General features: G+C 42.6%; 2 protein-coding genes across 2 annotated transcripts in view; one reads left to right on the top strand and one right to left on the bottom strand.

Moving 5' to 3' along the window:
• The first annotated feature begins 3,119 nt into the window (after nucleotides 1-3,119).
• Nucleotides 3,120-19,107, top strand: part of GRB2 (growth factor receptor bound protein 2) — a 49,569-nt gene continuing 33,581 nt past the window's right edge. Inside the window, exons 1-2 of the mRNA XM_056506138.1 lie at nucleotides 3,120-3,229; nucleotides 8,117-8,339. Of these exons, the coding sequence (XP_056362113.1) occupies nucleotides 8,262-8,339 (78 nt within the window). The 5' untranslated portion in view covers nucleotides 3,120-3,229; nucleotides 8,117-8,261. The remainder of the gene's footprint in view (nucleotides 3,230-8,116; nucleotides 8,340-19,107) is intronic.
• Nucleotides 7,503-8,263, bottom strand: LOC130260680 (nematocyst expressed protein 3-like). Its single transcript, XM_056506293.1, has 2 exons — nucleotides 8,172-8,263; nucleotides 7,503-8,112 (listed from the first exon to the last, which is right to left on the bottom strand). The coding sequence occupies exons 1-2, from the start codon at nucleotides 8,261-8,263 to the stop codon at nucleotides 7,503-7,505; spliced, it is 702 nt and encodes a 233-aa protein (XP_056362268.1).

The following is a 19,107-nucleotide window of genomic DNA, read 5'->3' as shown; positions in this document are numbered from 1 at the left end:
CACAGCTGTCAGAACAGACTTGTGGCAATAAATTTTCAGCTTGGAAGAAAATTGATCGGGCTCTGTCTACATCTATTGCATATTCCCTGTGGCAGAATGTCTGATTTTCCATGGGAGCAAGCTTTGTGTCCTGCTTCATACACCAGGCTGCTTAGATACAACCTACACACAAACTGCAGCAGTACAATGCAGAATCACAGTGAAATTTGGAGCATCTTCAGATGTGCTGAGCCAGTCAGGGGTTTGCTTTTAAAAAAAACCACTACAATTCTTTGAGAGCAGGAAATGCGTCAGAGGAAGAAAGGTGCATATTATAAATGATTTCATTACAATTAGTGTTCCAGATGCCTTTAAAAAAAAAAAAAAACATTGCAGCAAACACAAAGTTCCTTAAATTGTCAATAGTGTATTGTAGTCCATGATGATGACAGATCCTCATGTCTGAGAAGAACAGACTTAGGAACATGGTATTAATATGACTATTCCAAGCAGTAATTTTAAACCTTCAGTGGCTGCTTGACCCATTTTAACAAATATTCCTCTGATCTATTGATAGCAAAACCCATACATTTATTTCCCTAGACTGCTCTGAGAAGTTTAAAAAGAAATGTCAGACATGAGGATTTTTCTCACCTTCTTGAAATACTCAGAGCTAATCTTGGATTATATTTCATCATCATCAACTGTCATAGAAAATTCAAGCTATTCCTAGACTGCAAAAAAAAAAAAAAAATTGAAATTGAACCCTTAGCAAAACAATGTATCTGTTGCCTTTTTCACCCTTGCTCACAGCAATGTCAGGATTTTGGCTTTTGCTGTAGCAAAGCCGCACAGTATTGCACAATAAGTTGTGTGTTTCTATGAAGTATTAACTTGTTTGCAAGCTGAGGGAACATTCTGCATGGATTGGTTTGCAAGCAAGCACATCTCAGCAACTCCTCAATCAGGAGTATCTTTTTGTAATGCCCTAATCTCTGCTATTTCTGAAATTTGTTGCTTGTTTGATTTTCTAGGACTGCCCTTTTACAGTCAGGCAGCTGCAACCTCATAAAGTAGCTGTCATTCAACTGGCAGCTGTTGGCCATAGCTGGCTTTTCAAGTCCAGCTAAAAGTAGCTCCTATAACTTCTCTGAGATGTTATTTAACTTACAGAAAGTTACTACAAACTTCTGAATCCCCATCTTGAGGGCATACATGAAACCAGAGATTTTGTAGGGCTGTTCTAGGAGCAAGTACTGGGGACATGAGGGGTCTTGGAATCTAGCTCTAATTTCATCAATCTTGGTGTCACTTCTAAATGAATCATTTCTGCATTCTCAGAAAGAATGTCTGAAACATTTGCAACATCTCAACTCCTAAAGCTCCTTTTCTCCACCCTTTCCAATGTTTTGAATGAAGTATGGGAAGAACTCACATCTTTCCCCCCTACCCAAATCTGGGAATAAGTTAAAACCCCTGAAAGACAATGTTGCTAGGATGAGAAAATGAACTTGCCAAGGGTTTAAAGCACAAATTTAATCCAATTTTTGTCAAGTTGCCACTTAAGCATTTATAATGAGAATGTTAGCAGACAATGCTTGCAGAACACGATTTGTAAGCTGGACTGTCTGAGGCTGTGGTAAATATCCTGATGGTACTCTGGTCTTGGTATGGATGTAACCATAACCCCCTGGCAGAGTCCAGCTGGGGAGAGCAACCAGTATCATGGTTTATTTTATAAAAAAGGGTTTAATTGGAGGCTGAAAATGTGCATCTCTGTCATAAAACAAAATACCAGTTATCTGTGCCTAAATTGTAGACTTTGGTCATAATAATCCTAAACTTACATGAGCCCAGCTGTGAGCTCTGCAGGTAATGGATGTCTGGACACTTGTGGTTGTGCTTTGACTGCTTACTTCCAGTCTTGGTCTTTTTGGAAGTGGGGGAATGGGGAGGGATAAAAGTAACCCTGTAGTAACTATCCTTTCAGGGGGTGGGAGTACAGTCCTAGAAAGCCTCTTGTTCAGAAACAATCTTTCCTTTCTAAAGCCAGAGGTAAGTTTTTTATTTATGCCTTTATCAAAGGATTGAGGCCTGATGTTTACCTGAGCAACTGTTGTACTGTATAATTAAGAGTATTTTAAACTAAAACAATGTCAGGAAGGTTATCCATGCAAACCCTAACATTAGTTGCCTGTGCAATCTGAATTTTTGCCTCTGTGGATGCTGTAATTGCCACATGATTAAACTATTTGTTACTACAGCATGGGTGCTTTAATCACTGCTCAGGAGAGATGCAGTTGTCAAGTGATGGATCACCAGGTGTGTTCTTTGCTCTGAGCTTGGTGAGCAGCTCTGCACCCCTTGGTGTCTGCTCAAACACTGCCTGGACAAGCTGGGGTGTGCCTCTGGTAGTCAGAGAACTTCTAAATCAATTCCTCCCTGCTGGCTCCATGGTCTGGTAGATGGCCCTGTCTTACAGCCAAGTGGAGACACTGAAAAATTAGGCAAGTATTTTGCACAAAACCAGAGTGGTTTTTCCTCCAGAAAACAGTACTCAGGGTCTCCTCCCCGGTGTGTGAATAGAGCCTCGATAGCAGAATCACGAATCAATTTGGTTGGAAAAGACCTCGGAGACCAACGAGGCCAAGCTGTGATCAAACACCACGATGTCAACCAGACCGTGGCACTGAGTGCCACATTCAGTCTTTCCTTAAACACCTGAAGGAACGGTGCTTCCACCACCTCCTGGGCAGCCTGTTGCAGTGGTTAATAAACATTTCGGTGGGAAATGTCTTCCTGATGCACAACCAGAACCTCCCCTGGCGCTCTTGTCCTATGGCTAGATGCCTGGAAGAGCCCAACCCCCGCCGGGCTACACCCTCCTTTCAGGTACATGGCCCGGCCCGGGCTGCTGCGCTGCTCGAACGGGGCCTGTCACCGCCGCTCCGCGCTCGCTCCTGCACGAACCCGCGCTCCCCGGGGGCGCCCGGGACAGGGGCAGGGCAGGTCGGGCCGCACTGCGCATGCGCGGGGCGTGTCCGCGCCCCCGACAGGTCAGGGAGCGCGCAGGCGCCGCTCCCGCGGAGGGGCTGACAGGGCGGCTCTCGCGAGAGTTGCTGCGGGATCGGCGGCGCGGCGGGCGGGGGGCCGGGCCGGGGCCGGAGCGGCGGCTGAGGCGGCGCTGGAGCGGCGGCCGGGCCGGGCCGCGCGGGGCCGGGCAGGCGGCGGGAACGCCCAGCGCTGTGCGGTGAGTCCGGCCGTGTGGAGGGCCGCCGAGCCCCCTCAGCCGCCGCCCACCGCGGACCGTGCCGGGGCGGGGAGCGGGGAGGGCACACGCTGAGCCCCCGGTGCCGCGGCCTGCGCCCCGCCGTGCTCCGCGCTCCCCGCTGCGCTCCGCCTCGGCCCCGTGTCCCGCCGGGCCCCGGCCTGCCCGGGCCGCCGGGTGTGGAGGGGATATAGGCTCTGGTGGAGGGCGGGGGTGTGATTGAAATAAGCTCGGGGCTCTAGAGGCGTCATCTGCTCGGCGAGATTCCCGGCTCACGTACCAGGAACACCGGGCGGGGGTCGCTTTCCTCTCTGCCCTACAGCTGGGGAGTGCACACTGGCCGTGGTTCTTGGGGCTTATCTTTTGTATTCCCCAAAAGCAGTTCTATGACTTAAGGCCGCTTCCAAAGGTTAAAAGGCTGCGAGTACCCTGTAGGCAGGATAACATCCCTGCCGCACTGTCTTCAAACACCTTTGGGGTCCTGCTTCAAACGGGAGTTTCTGTGATAGAGAAGGACGTTTTTCTCTTGGCCTGTTCGTTCTCTTCTGAACTTCCTGCTTGAGAACCAGTGCTGGTTTTGTGGGATAAGGTTTGACTTGCCAATATAGTTTCAAATAATCTGTAGAAGACAAGGATGCAGCCTTGTTAACTCCCACAACATCTGACTCAGACCTCCTCTTTTATAACCTACAGTGAAAACTATTCTGTAGCAGTTAGTAACTGCAAGAGCAATTCACAGATACAGTGTTTAGGGAAGTTAATTCTTTGTTTCAAAAATTATCAAATGTCTGGAGTCAAGGGACAAAATCTGAAGGACCACAGATGGTTAATCAATCTTCAAACACGGTGTTCTTTGTATTCCATTTCTGTGCAAACTTTGGATATTGAGAATTTGTGCCACAAAAAGACCTTTCAGTTGTTATCGCTCTTAGGTAGGTTGTCATGCAGTATTTTGAATATTTCATAATACAGCTAAGCTTGTAACATTTAAAGCAGTTTTAGACAGTTTTAGAAAAAAAAAGAACTGCCAGTAAATAAATTCTGGCAGAGGTGAAGTTTTCTGTTACCTGATAAAATGTTTTGATCTGATAAGTGTTATCTCTGCTTTGTGCAGTAGCTTAGTTTTGTAAGTGATTGTCTGGTGCTGAAGGAAGTTGAATCACTTTAAGGTGGTAGATCAGGGGGATCATTTGTGATCCTGAATTTTCTGGGGTTTATATTTTGATAGTATAATTTATACTATACTTTGTTCCTTTATTATGTTATACTTCCTTATTTGGCTAATTTGAGTTAGTGTTCTGCTCTTATAATTACTTTCTATTGTTTTGTCTAGAGCCTGACACTTGCATTTCTGCATGTCTTCCAGATGATGTATGCACACATTTTTCTTCCTACCACCCTCAGTAATGTTTTGTCCTAAAGCAGCTGATGAAGTTTAGGATCTGATTCTTTCCAAAATCTCCCACTGAATCTCTCTCGCCTCTCTTTGGCTTTTCTAAACTGTCTGTTGTTCTGTTATTCCTGCTTGTATCACTTTCCAGAAGAGCAGTAAAACAGTAAAAAGAGAACAATGAGAAAGCTCTCTTTTGTTTAAACACCATGCTGTTTTTAGGAGTAATGTAAAAAGCCCACCTTTGCCTGTGTGCTTTTTGAAATACCTGTTGAAGTGAACATGAGAATTGTTTCCTGTTGGCCACAACAGGGAGATTTGTATTTATAATTACTTTTATTCCATCCTGAGCTGCAGCACTACTGCTAATGAGCATTTACTGTTGGCTGCATCTGCTGCCTTTTCTTCCTCTCACCCCTCCCAGCATTTTTAAGAGCAAAGGAAGTCTTACCCCAAGTCACAGTAAGGTGAGAAACATTGGTATTTTGTGAAGTCTTAGTCATTTCTCTGTCAAGATCATCTGATAATTTTTGTAACATGCAATCATTGTGTTCATATATTGACTGTTATTCATTCATACCAGTCTTACTCCATTTGCAGTCTGTGCACTGTGTTCACTGCAGTAACAAGTCCTGTTGCACTGCTCTCTGCCTGATGCAGATACAACTGTGCTTTTTTGCCCCTCATGCAGTTGGTTTGTTCATATTTTAATAACAACATGGCTGAATGTAAGAACTAATTTAATAAGGAAGCATTTGCTATTCATAATCTTAAGAGACTTTAGGGAATTATGCCTTGACTTTACCTTTCCTGACATTTGCTGCGTGAGTATCTTGATTTAATATTTTGAAAGCTTTTTCCTGTTTCATATGTAACTTTTGTGCCTAAACTTCAGCTACACTTTTTTCTAAAGTCGGGAAGGTTAAAGTTTTGTTCTACACTGCAGCTGCTGCTAACATTGTTACCTGGAAACATCACTCCTTTGTATGTTGACAGTATATCTGATGGTGATAGTAATACTAATGCATGTTTAAAGAGTATTGCATGATGAATCTCTTTCATCTGGAATTGTGCTGGAAAATTTCCCGACATTGTGCTGTTATTAAGCTCAGGGAAATGCCAGTATAGTTCTTGGAAATGCTGCATCAGTTTCTCTAAGAAAGTTGTGTATTAACACCTTCAGTTGAAAACAGTAATTCTTAACTGGTAATGCAGCATGAGTAGCAATATTTGTGTGCCCCCAAAAAAGGAATATTTATAAGTAGTTTCTTTCTTTAAATGTGTCTCAAGCTTTGTGTGTACTTTAAGGTGTGCAACTTGGTGTTATGTTCTTAGGTTTTGAACTTGGGAGTTTTCAAGCCACGCTCTCTTGGCTGAAGGTGTTTGTCTTCACCTATGTGATGGTGGTGTTAGAAACACGCAAAGATTGCTGCAAGTAGTATTTGAGAAGTACTAGAAATACATTTTTTTTACCATGAAAGATACAGGACAGGTAGAGAACAAGCGTTGAGCAGATTGCATTTTCCATTGCTTCATACAGTGTCATTCATGTTGCCCTTTAATAGTGCTATAATAGCAGAAAATTATCAGTACCATCAGTTGACAAACCCCAAGAGCCAGGTTGGAACGGTGAGGAGGCAGTGAACACAACACAGTAGAAGCAGCAAAGAGAAAATACTTCTGGTGAAGGGAAGTAATTGTTGCTGTTTGGATGGGTGTGCTGGTATGATGTGGAAGACTCACATCAGAAAGGTTTTTCATCGGCCTTGAGACTAAAATCAAAAATGTAGTTATGATGATCCACTTTATGGATTTTATTATGTGTGTCGGTCGAAGCTTGGATCCAGTAATTTATTTCCATCAGTCATGACACCACGAGGACATTGTTCTGTTGGAATCTTTGTGACAGGTGATTCTTTTCAGTCTTGCTGTCATTTCAGTAGTGCTGTGTAGGAGGACCAAAGAAATCCCAAAGATCTGTCCATGTGGGGACCCTGCTAAACTGGTCTTTTTTTGATCAAGACAAATCCTGTAAATACCTCCTCTCATTCTGCTAGATTCCTGTGATACAGTCTCAGTTCTGGTGTTTACCTCGAGCTTCATTGTTCTCTGCAGGGAGCTGAAGCTTGGGCAAACCAGGGGCTCATGGAATATAAGCATCTTAATTGCTGAACTGTATTTTTATAAGGCAGGTTTTTCTCTGAAATAAGAAATTGCTGTTGCCATCTGCTGCCTTTGCATGCAGCAGGGCTCTTTCTGGGCCACAACCATAGAGCCTGAATTAGCAGGTGCGTGGGTTCACCAGTGTTTGTCACATCTCTTCTGTCTTGAATTGTCATTGACAAGTGCCAGCTCTCTCTTAGCTCTTCAAGGGGATATTCATGGTGGGTTTTAACTTACAGACTGTCTTACTTGTGTTTTGGTGTATTTTTTTCAATTATTTAGCTTCTCTGCTATCAAGTGTAGTTGGAGTTATAGTGAATCATTCCTATTCAAACCTGAGAGCAGGATTTAAGCCTTTTCATTTGTTTCAGTGTGTATATATGACTTCCCAGGTTTGATTCAATGTCTTCTCTAGCCTGTAAGAGATACAAACTTGTCGATTTTTACAATGAATTACAAAGATTTTTTAACATGTTCTATTGCTCAAAACACTTTTCAATTTCAGGATGGTTGCTTTTACTTAGAGTCAGCCCAAACTTTTGTTTCTGTGTCATGTTATTTGAGGATACTTGCTGATAGGCTTTCCATTCCAAAAACCCAGAAGCACTCTCTGCTTTGTCTACCTTGTATTTAAATCCACATGAGCTGTGTGAATGGGCAGAACCCAAACCATCGGTGCGGGCATTTCCAGACGGGTCTTTCTCAGGGCAGCCGGTGGGGCGCGGAGCGGTCCCGTGGTGCCGAGCCCGGGGCTCGGCTGGTCACGTCCTCCCCCCGTTCCATCGCTGTAATTACCGGTGCGAGGAGCGGGAGAGACTCCCGGGAGAGGCGGGAGCGGGGAGGGCCCGCCCGGCAGGGCCGCGCCGCGGGCAGCGGGGCGCTACGAGCCCCGGGGCGAGGGCCGGCAGTGGCTCCCGGCGGGCCGGTGTCGGTGCCGCTCCCGCAGCCCCGGGGCCAGGGCCGGCAGTGGCTCCCGGCGGGCCGGTGTCGGTGCCGCTCCCGCAGCCCCGGGGCCAGGGCCGGCAGTGGCTCCCGGCGGGCCGGTGCTGGTGCCGCTCCCGCAGCCCCGGGGCGAGGGCCGGCAGTGGCTCCCGGCGGGCCGGTGCTGGTGCCGCTCCCGCCCCCGGCAGCCCCGCGGCTGTCATTGGCCGCGGCACGCGTCACTCGGGCGAGCCGGGCCCGGGCGAGCGGCTGCGGGAGGAAGCGGCGGCCGAGCCGCGCCGCGCGGAGGGAGCGGCGCTGGGCGCGGCCCCGGCCATCGATCCGTGCCACTTCCCCTAATGGCCCGTCTCTTCCTCCTCCTCCCCCTCCCCTAGGGCGGATCGTCCCCCGGCCTCCCTGTATGTGAGAGACGGGGCCGGCGCCTCGCACGGAGCCGGGAGCCGCCGCCGCGGGAGGAGCGGAGGCTTCAGGGAGCGCTTCCTGCCCACCGCCCGCACCGCCGGGCGCGGCAGCCCCAGCATGGAAGCCATCGCCAAGTACGACTTCAAAGCCACCGCGGACGACGAGCTGAGCTTCAAACGGGGCGATATCCTTAAGGTAAGTGGAGGGCTCGGGCTCGGGAGTTGTCTCTTTTCACCCCTGGGCTGTTCAGTTTCTCTCTGAGTCTCTTCCTGTCCGTCTGACCTGACCCTCATTTGGGTCCCTAGAGAATGCCATCTTCTTTAAATATGGAGCGTCAAGATCTTCTAAATCCCAGTCACACCTCTCTGAGAGCAGGAGAGGCTGTTTTGTTTCAATATTAAGCATGCATACCAAAGTCTCCCAATTCTCTATTCTGAGATTGAAATATTTGAAAACTTAGTCATAAACACGGCAGCAAATAAGCAGAAGTGCAAGAGAAAGGGGAATTCAGTGTATAGATTATGAGAGGAAGCCCCATAAAGTAATCAAGATCAATTTGGTATTCCTTTTCTTTGCCTCCTGCCAAGGATTCTAATATCAAAGAACAGTCATTTGATTATTTCTCAGTAGATAATCTTTTAGCATCAGGCTGTCAAATATCGAAGCTGAGTTTTATCTTCACTCCTGATGAACTGCAGTGATAAGCTTGTGGCTGAATATATAATGGATCTGTGCAGATGTAAGTGAATGTTGGAGTGCATAAGAGGAATTTTGGTCTATGGTTCTTTCAATATATCAAAGGCTTTTTAGGTTTCATCTTGGCTATATTACAGGAATTTGAGAAAACAGTTGAGTTTCTACAACTGTAATAAAACTGGACACACAGAACAAGCCCAAAATTTTATTTTGAGGAGGAGTAAAATGCAAAAATCCTTAGTGATTTGACCTCTGTGAAATGTAGCTCAGAGCTTTGTTGCTTCCAAGTAATAAGAGCCATATTGTAAAGCAAAATGCTTTAATGAAATTCATTCACGTAGTCACTGTTTCTCCATAAAGGTGAGCTTTACCTTCCTAGTGTGATATATTTGGTGTTAAGGTACTTTTAAACTGCTTTTTTTTATAAAATGCTTAGAGTAGAAACAGTTTGGAGGGTGCTTTTCCTGCAGATGTAAGGCTGTAACTGTGTGTGTGCTGACAAATCAAGTCCAGCAGACCTCACTGGGATTACTCATCTGCTCAACATTTTTGCCAGGGAAGGGCTTGATTTTAACTACATTTTAAAATAAGCTGGAAAAATAACCTTTATGTGTAAACCTTACATGTGTCTTTTATAACTGATATTTCAGTTGTGGAAAAGTGTGAAGCAGTAAACAGATAAAGGTTGCTAAAGCATATAATGCTTTGAGATTTTAACTTAAAAAATGACTCCATCTATGTATATCTTACACATCCCTGATGACTCATAATTGGCCTGAAAACTCCTGTTAAACCTTTACACCTCAGTGCCAATCTGTGTGTAAATTACCAGGATATTTCCTAGGGCTATTTTTGAATGTTTCAGACTGTCACCTTTAGCGATAACTTTGACTTGTTTATTTTTGTTTTGTTTTTTTTTAACCTGACCTGTATTCTTCTATTTTGGGTTACTACTAGCTGCCCTCAACTTTTCTAGTGTATTTGAAGTAGAGTATAGCTGAAGTCAGCTTGTAGAAAATGTTGAATAGGAAGGAAAAATGAAGTGTAATGAAATATAGTTTATTGTAAAGTGTATTCTCAGCTATTTTCATTTAGTTTGGGGTAAAAGTTTGCTTAAGTACATGAAGAAATATAATAAAATTTTCATTTGCTTAAAAATATGTTCTTCTCTAAGAAGTAAAGGAAGAACACGGTTTTTTAGTGCTTTTAAAGTTTAGTCTGTTGAAAGTCTTGCATCTGTGCACAGTGGCTGATAGTAAGATGTTCTTGAGTCCTGTCTACTTGATGTCATCCCATAGATAAAAATTTTGTCACAAAAATAGAAACATATGTATGCTGTTATACTGCATTAAAATTACACTTTTCCTAGAATACAAAGAAGGATTTTCCTACTTAACCCAAAACCTAGGCTGAGCATTTCCTCAAAGCATTTATGAACAGTTGTTCAGTCTGTATTTCCTTTCTTTTCCGCTCATATTCATGTGAAAATGCTCACAAATTTTACATGTTTACCTCATTGATGTATAAAGTGAGCCATAGAAATGGTAAATTGCTCAAGATTATCCTTAAAGTCAGTGTAAGCATCAGGAGTTTCAGGAGTCCTTAAGCACAGAATTGACTGAGTTCTGTGCAGTGTGATGAGATTGACTGTGTAAAGCTGGTGAATATCAGACAAATAAATCCAAACTAGTTAGAAGTGTTCCAGTTTACCCAAACTGACAAACTTCTGTGGCACTTAGTTACTTTCAAAAATCTGTTTCTCTTCAAATGTGTTTGAGGTTGTAGAAATTAATTTCCACTGAAAATACCAGATCTGTTGTTAGAGCTTTGACTGAGAAATCTTAGGGTATCGCAGTCATGTGCCCTGTGTGATGTCTCTCATTAACCAGGTCAAGCCTCCTGTCCTCAAAGGAGTTGGGAAGAGGAATAAACTTGCAACGTGTTGAATGCACCTTCATGTGTAGTGAAACCTTTTAACTGTGAGACACCTGTGGTGATGCACTCCAGAGAGCCACATCAGCCATGTGGCCATTTGAGGATGGCAGAGGATTGATTTGTAGCAAAATGTGTCATACAAGGCTAGAACAAAATCTCTAACAGTTTAATTCCCATTCCTTGCAAATCCATGTTTCACCCTGTGAGGAGAGAAGGCAGAGATGCCCAGTCTGGCTGCTGTGACCTCAGCAGATAACTTGCCTATGATGTCATGTGCCATTACTGCTGCCTACCCACTGATTCAGAACCTGATTGAATAGCACTTGAACTGGAGCCATTAAGCTGGTTGTTAGTAATCTTGTGGCTGGTTTCCAAAAGTGAGTGAAGATAGTTGACCTTTGTCTTGCAATTGTAAAACAGCTGAGTGAAGAGGAAAAGTGCTTGGCTTTTTTTCTTTTTCTTTTTCTTTTTCTTTTTCTTTTTTTTTTTTTTTTTGGTGGGCACTAGGTGGTAAAAGCTGCTTCTATGGTTTCTGTAACCCAGGCAGTTCAGTGAGTCCCCTGCCCTTCTGTCCAATGGCTCTGTAGCAGTGTGTGGTACTGCCTCTCAGGAGATGATCACTGATAGGTTTCTCTAAACTTCACATACTCTAAACACTACTTGCTGAGCCTTTTTCAAAGAAAGGCAAGATTGCTGCTTCCTTCTGTGTCTCTGAGAGTGCTGCAGCTCTCTAGCTTTGTGCATTTCCTGTTGCTTCACAGGAACTTGTTGGTGACTGGGGTCCTACTGGGAGGGATGAAGGTGGCCTGTCCTGTTACTTAAAAAAGCAAAGGAAGTTGAGGGATTCCTACTTGAAATCTTGATTTACTGTTTTCTCACTTTGAACAGTTGACAGTTGTCCTGATGTCTTTACAGTCTTCACCTTTTATTTTTTTCTGTATATATTGAAGTTGGGAGGAGTTAAATTCAGACTCTGTATTTGTTATTCAGAACTATTGGCCTTCATGCTAAGTGGCAAATACCCAGATCTAAAGTGTACTAATACTTGCTGATGGTTTGGCAGGAACCAGGGGGAGAAAAGAGAAGAAAAATCACAGTTCTTTGTCATCTCATTGTGATTTCTTTTCTCTACTCCTCTTAAATCTAATCAGAAGTGTAAAGTTAATGCCATGGTGCTCTAAGAACTGTTTCTGTATGATTAATACAGGAGCACTAAACATATTAATTAATATCTTAAGTGTTAGAATTGTTCTGTTTTTAACTTGAAATTACTCTGTTTCCTCTTTCTCTAGCTATTGGAGCATAGCTAGAAAATGTTCTTCTGAAGAAGCAAGTTCCTGTTCCCAGTAGATGTCAGCATAATTAATTAATGAGTGCTTAGATACTATTCTTATTATTCAAATTGTTCAGGTGGTAGAAGGCCACCTGAAGGTAGATGGCCTTTTAAGTAGAAGGCCATCGTCTTGAATTTTGAGATTTTCCCTTTTGTGTGATACACAAACCAAGTTCCTTATGAGCTAAAAGAAGGATTTCCTTGATAGGATTTTGATCACTTCACAGTTTTGTTAAGCAAAGTCAAGATTATTTTTCCCATTCTGATACACTTGACAGTCGCCGCTGGTTCTGTCCACATGAGTGTTTGTCACCACACTTATTTTCTTTGTCAGTCCTTAAAAGGATTGAGTGTTTGCTAACACTTGATGCTGAGGTGGCATTTTCAGTTCCTGCATGAAAACCATTTTTCTGTCAGGATAGAGTGGAACAGTTTCAAATAGAGGCAGAATGATGATAAATGAGGGGAGCACTGTCTCCCTTCTGCTCTTTCCCCTCTCTCATCTGTGACTTCACCTGCATTGGCTGTTATGTCATGGTGTCTGTCCTACAGAACAGAAATTCATGGCTTGCTGAAGAGAAGTACCAGTATTTTACCTGGTTTGAGTAAACTCTCTTCCCATTCATCCTTCTTTACACACTCCTCCATCATTTCCCATTTGTTGTAATGGGATGGACTGAGTGTAGTCTTGATGATTTTAATGTGTGCAAAACAATTTTCTGAATTAACAATTCTGCCAGATTGCAAGCACTATGTGTTTTCTAGTGAAATAGGTCAAATATTAGAATAGGTTGCCCAGAAAAGTTGTGGAATCCCTATCCTTGGAGATATCCAGACAAGTCCCTGAGCACTCTAATCTAATTAGAACTGCTTTGAGCAGGAGGGTGGATTGAGTGACCCTTCCAAGCTCCATTATTCTGTGACTTACCTGTGAGTGGCAGCTCTGCTCTGTGTGATGGTTGATTTGTAGAGGAGTGCTTAGGTCATGTTCCCTGGCTGGTGGCCTTGAAGAAGGATGATAATTGCCATCAATATGTGATCAATATTGCAGTCTAAGATGATGAAACTGTCAGAACATTACAGAGACATAAAACCAAGTACAATTATCTGAAATGTAGTTGATCTGGCAGCTGGAAATCTGTGTCACAAAGAGATGCTGCTATAAGGGGCTGCATTCTTCTGATCTGCCAAAATGTTCAAGGCCTGGTTTGAGTGCAAACTTCTCAAATATTTTTCCTCTTATGTATAAAAGTAATCTGAAGGTGGGTTATGTTCCATTAGACAATTTCTGTAGGCATCAGGGTGAAGTGTGTGGGAAGGACATAATTAATCTTAACAAAGTGTGTGTTCTGTATTTGTAAAAGAGCTTAGGCCAAGACTGTGTTGCTGAAGGTATCTCTATGCAGGAAGCATAGGTATGGATGGAGTATTCCAGTCTGAAGGTGTAAAGGGGTCTTTGCAAGCAAGGACTAAACACATTCCACCTTAAATATGGCATCTTTCTTTTTATTTAGAAGATTTTTGTGATGATTATTTAAACTTGCCCCTGAAAGTAGAGAAGGATGAGTTCTGTGAGGTGCCTGAAGGCTGCAGGAGTTCTGTATGTTGAACAAGCACTGGCTATAGCTACTGGTCAGCTCAGCTGATTTTGTGACACTCTCTTAGCATGTGTTGCATTCTGTGATAACCAGGGAGATGGTGCTAATTTGAAGCTCAGCAGCCTTTGCCAGTTTAATGGAAGAGCTGTTACAGCCTCTCTGCAAGGTCCAGCTTGTGATATGCAAGGCATGACAGACAAGTGTTAGCACAGGCATAGCAGCAAATCACATTTTGGCTTGATAAATTATTTATCTGCTTTGTTCAACCTGCTTGTCAGACTGCAACCAACCTGATGAGCTTTTGTTTTTATTCACTGGCAGCACAAAAATGCTGCCTCCCTTCTTTGGTCAGGTAACGTTTCTGTTGTATTAACTATTGTGATTAGGGATTGTCTGAGAATTTCAGATCAATAACATCTGTTATTCTTGGACATCCTGGGTGTTAATGAACTAACTTTGATTTAATTTATTGCTTTAAATTAATATGGTGAAAGCTTTATTGCAGTTTGAGGGGAGAAAAGAAGGATTATGATTTTTAGTGGCATGTATTAAGGTTTGGGAGTGTATTCATGGATTTCCAGTTTGTGTTCAGAGCCCTGCTAATTGCTGGAGGAGGGATGCTGTTTGTAGTGATATTCAGACTTTCCTGATTTCTCTCAACTATTAATGAGGATCCAACTAAGCAAGGGAAGATAAGAAATCCAGTTTTTGTGTGTAGAGCTCAGCCAAACAAGGAATAAGCTATATAACCCCTTCATAAAATCCCTTGTGCTTTAAAATTGCCAGGGGCCACATACCATAAATCAAATACTAAAGCCTGAACTTCAGGTAAAAAAAGTGCTGGGCTAAACTAATCCTGTTTTATGAAAATGTAAGAAAATGAGGCATTACTGCCCTATCAACACTGGAGCAAATAAACCTTGTAATCTCAAATTGAGCAAAAAGGGGCTTTAATTTACTAAACTTGATTAATTTTACAGTAGGAATGTAAACTAGAAGAACTACTAAAGATAATGTTCAACATTTTCACAGCTGCTGTGAGGCTGAAGTGTTGTATTGTAAGCTATTATACTGAAGATGGCAGATTTCCATACTTGTTTTTTATCCCTGAATTACAACCTTTGCTAAATTTTTAATAATTCTATTTTTATGCATTTTAAAAGGTTGGAAGCATCAAAGCTAATTTTAGAACCATAACAACAAACAGCTTCAAAAATCCAACCAACACATCTACACACACATCCTCCACCTCTCCCAAAAAAGTACATTTAAAGCCATTCACATCACAAAGAATTCAGACAGGACCTAGTGGAGATGAGTTTTGTCTTACAGCCTTAGAAAGGGAGCATTTGTGTAGTTATGTGTTTCACTGGGGCACTCATGAAAAGAGGCACCAGGTTTTTATGTTTTGCTTGCTTCATTTAGCATTTTGCTAGGAAAGCTGCCTTTGATCTCTATCATTTCCAGTTTTCTCTGAAAATTGTGCTAGATTTAAAATGCAAGTGAGTAGGTGACTTGTGTGTGTTCTGCATTTCAAGGCAGATCAGGAGGCTGATATTGCAGCAGTTTGATACAGAGTTCTTATCTGCAGCTTTATTCCCCCAGCTGTTCTTGCTCTTTCATTTCCTTTGCTGGTCCTGCAGTGGCAGTTAAGTTATCTCCCAGGCTGGGCAAGCACCAGTGACTGGAATAATTAATATACACTTGGAAAGAAATATGGTTTTTGGATGCTTTGGCTGTTGGGAAGGAAAACAGGATAGGAGAATACTTTCTATGACTTTGGGGGTGGGTTGGGTTTGTTTTCATTTTCTACATTGGGAAATGCTGGATAAAGTTGTTTCCCTCAAACAGCCAAATCTTTTTAGACAGACTAGCAGCATTGTCCATTTCAATCTGTCAGGCCTGGGGCTTGTCTTTGTTTGTCACTTTGAGGCTCCTGCCCTGTTGCTGAGTATTTAAAGCACTGTGTGAGTGGCACATGCCTTCAGCTTTGAAGACATCTTGTAACACCTCCTAGGAGTAGGTGTTCAAATGGAACAGAAAATGTTGAGAAGCAGAATGTCTGTGGTGGAGCCTGAACTTGTTCCCATGGCTTGTATGCATGATTGGTGCCACCATCTGACAACTCAAGTGAGAATTGGTTTAACAAACTTAAGAATGTGTTTTTTCATGATGACATGTGCTAAACACACAGGGTTTACAGCTGAGTTCTTATGGAGCAAAAAGTGAACTGACAGTCTCCAAAACTGCTCATGAAAATTATTTTTAGGGTATTTATTATATTCCTGAATCCCAGATGCTACTCTACAATACTTCCTGATTAGTTACTAGATGCATCTGAAATTTGCATTTTAAATAGTTGTGTTCATAATTTTCCTCAGCCTGTGTGTCTCTCTTTAAGAAAAGAATTGTGTTTTTTCTATAGATACTGACTATAAGCCCATTTTAAAAATGTTTTAAATGTCTTGAAGAGCTTAAGAGGCTTTTTATCCCCTTCAGGAATGACTGCTCACTTGAATTTCTGTACCTGATCTTGGATTCTTTTGTCTCCAACTGTTTGAGGTTGTGAAAAGCAAATACTTCTGGTACTGGGGACTCCTGAAGTCTGGTGGGTTTTGACCCTGTGGTGGCAGATCAGAACAGTGACTGGAATAAGGCAAAAGCCAGGAACAGCTATTTCTGTCTAGGAAGTAGATTGTCAGCCTCTGTAGAGTAATTAATTTAGAATGGTGATGTTCAAATGTTACTGCCCTTTATAAATAAAATATAAGAAGAGAATACTTGACAGAGTAGAATGATTCTGTTTGTACCTGCAGGATTTACTGGTTTGCATGAGTTCGTGTCAGTCTGCACGCTCTGTTGGGAGCTGCCTGTTGGCTCCACTGCAGCTGGACCTCATGCAGAGAGAGCAGAAAGCCTTTTTTTTCTCTCCAGCTGAGCTGTAATTATACAGTTAGTCTCTAAAACCTCTTATTTAAATAATTTGTCTCTGGAATTCATGCTTTCTCCATGGAGCCAACCTACTTCTTGCTCTAACTTGTACTAAAACTCTACAGGTTTACGTGGGGGGGTGGGGGGGAAGTGCTGCTGTTATGCAAAATTGTTTCCCTTGGGAGGAAAGGGGGGAATTCTTCATGAGTTATGTATGAGCCAGCAGGTTCCACTAATCATAGCAGCTCTGCTAGTGCTGAAGGCTTGTAGTGTGAGCTAGTCAGCCCTCTGGTTTGTGAGAAATGGGCACAAAATTTTAAATTCTTGTAACTCTTGCTGAGCTTGAGTAGGTTTTGCCATAAGTCCTGATGTACAGTCAAATTTGAAGTATTCTTTTGTTACCTGCACTTCTTTAGCATAAATACGAAAATGACACTTTAACCATTTGATCTAGTTTTTACTTACTGCGGTTAACAATAGATTATGGTCTGCTTGGAAGGAGCTATGCTTTGATAAATCCACTAAGACCAGTTATTTTAGAGTAGGTAGGATTTTAAGCTGCAGAAGTGTCTACCTTTTGTGAGTACCTCTGGAAAATCTGCCACTTTTGCTCAAGAGGTATTTTCCTGAGCTCCTGTGCACTTCAGGTCTTGTGCTCTAATCTTTACTACTTCTGGGGACACAACTAATCAAGGAAATTCATGGGAGGGGGAAGGGAAGCAAGGGTTTAAAATGCATCCTACAGCTGCAAAAGAAGGGAAGAACCAAATGCAAGGAGGAAGATGAGGAGAAAGTGGCAGCCAAGAACAGTGAACACTTTTAAAGATGAAATTTGGCATTTAAAATGTTCTTTTTCCCAACCTTGCCTTTGAACAATGCTTGAATTTTGGTAATGTGAACACCAGCTTGGCAGATTTGCCTTGTCCTGGCTGTATTAGGGGAACCTGTTGTGCATATATTTCACAGCTAAATTTTGTTTCTGTAATGTTCTAAATGTCCTCAAAGACCACTTGGACTAGATGTGTCCTTAATCCTGGAAGTGCTCAAGCAGGGCTGGCAGTTCAGCTCCCTGCTGATTACTGGAATGGAGGAAGCAGAAGTTGCTTCTACTTCCTCCTTGCCTTCACTTCTGTCCCTATTTCTTAAAATACATTTTGCACCAGTGCCTCTGCCCTACCTCTCCTGAAACTATATAGTTTGTCAAAAATTGTGTGGATTTGTCTGTTTTGACTGCTTGTGCCAGGGTGTTTGAACTTCTTTCCAGCATCAAGCTGTCTTGACACTTGCATTCACTTTACTAAGAGATACATTCCTCATTTTTCTTCCCTGAAAATTGCCTGTAAGGTTAAGAGTGTCACTTGCTCTCTGCCAGGATGGGCAGCTGAAGACTCTTGTGATTCACCCTAAAATCATTGAGTTTCCTAGGTTGGAAAAGATCCCTTAGATCATCATGTCCAACCTTCCTACCTAGCAAAATTCAGATTGAGGCCAACAACTGTCTCTGCAGGGTCACAAAAAATGAAGATAACCAAAGTGATTACAGTTGACCCACATTTCCTGATTTCCACCCTTCCCATTACAGCTGTTGTGTCTGGAAATCTCACAAGCTGTTACCTTTACTCTCTTTAGAGACTAATAAGGAAGGGCACAACTAAAAAGGCTTCCAGCATTTCTCTAAACTTTGAGCTTTCTTTCCTTTGAAAACTTCGTGTGTCAGTCCACCTGTCTCTGTTTGGATTACAAACACCTGCGTGATGTCGCAGTAAGATTAGAAGCACTGTTGATTCTGTTTGCATGATAAGTAATAAATTCCCCTAAAGCTTGTTTGTTGAGAAGAAAACATTATTTTTAACTTTCCAAAAAGGCTAAAGTTACTAAACATAGGGCAGTATGTTGATAAAAGAGCTGCTCTGCAGGCTGGTCAGCTACTGAAAACAATTAATGGGTGACTCAGGTGTGCTGCAGGTTGAAATTCTGTAGAAGTGGCTGAACTACCCCAAGGGTATTTTTCTGAACCCTTAGGGGCTCCCTAGTTTAAAGTCCTCACAAAGAGAATACTGTTACGCAATCTTCTAAGTTTACATTGACTCCTATCTGCATTTAGCTGTTCTTGGTCAGAATTGCAGACAAAACTGAGAAGTCTGGTCATACTTAATCAAAATCTTCTAAAAGCATCTATTTGCCCCCACTCATGGTTCCCAAAATTCCCTCTTTACTAACTGGGAGGGAGAGGCCATCATCCAAATGGGTGAAAATTAACTCTCCTGTCCTAATGGCAGGGATCAAGTAACACTCCTGGGGTGTGCTTGGGTTTGCCAAGGTTTTTCAGCCCCCACAGAAGATTTGAGCTCATTTCACATGGCCCTTGTACTGTACTGCCAGCTATCTGTATTAGTCACCTTTCTCCCACTCACTGCTGGTTGCCACAGATAATACTCATTTTATTGTACCTTTATAATGGATTATGTAT

The sequence above is a fragment of the Oenanthe melanoleuca genome, chromosome 18 (genome assembly GCF_029582105.1).
Source record: "Oenanthe melanoleuca isolate GR-GAL-2019-014 chromosome 18, OMel1.0, whole genome shotgun sequence".
Lineage (NCBI taxonomy): Eukaryota > Metazoa > Chordata > Aves > Passeriformes > Muscicapidae > Oenanthe > Oenanthe melanoleuca.
Note: the sequence above shows the minus strand (reverse complement) of the source record. Positions and strands in the feature narration are given on the sequence as shown.

Excerpts from the sequence above, each read along its gene's own strand:
- LOC130260680 (XM_056506293.1), bottom strand. The coding sequence starts at position 8,263 with ATGCTGGGGCTGCCGCGCCCGGCGGTGCGGGCGGTGGGCAGGAAGCGC. Across the intron at positions 8,113-8,171 it reads CGGCGGCGGCTCCCGGCTCC|GGGAGGGGGAGGAGGAGGAA; the intron begins GTGCGAGGCGCC and ends GATCCGCCCTAG.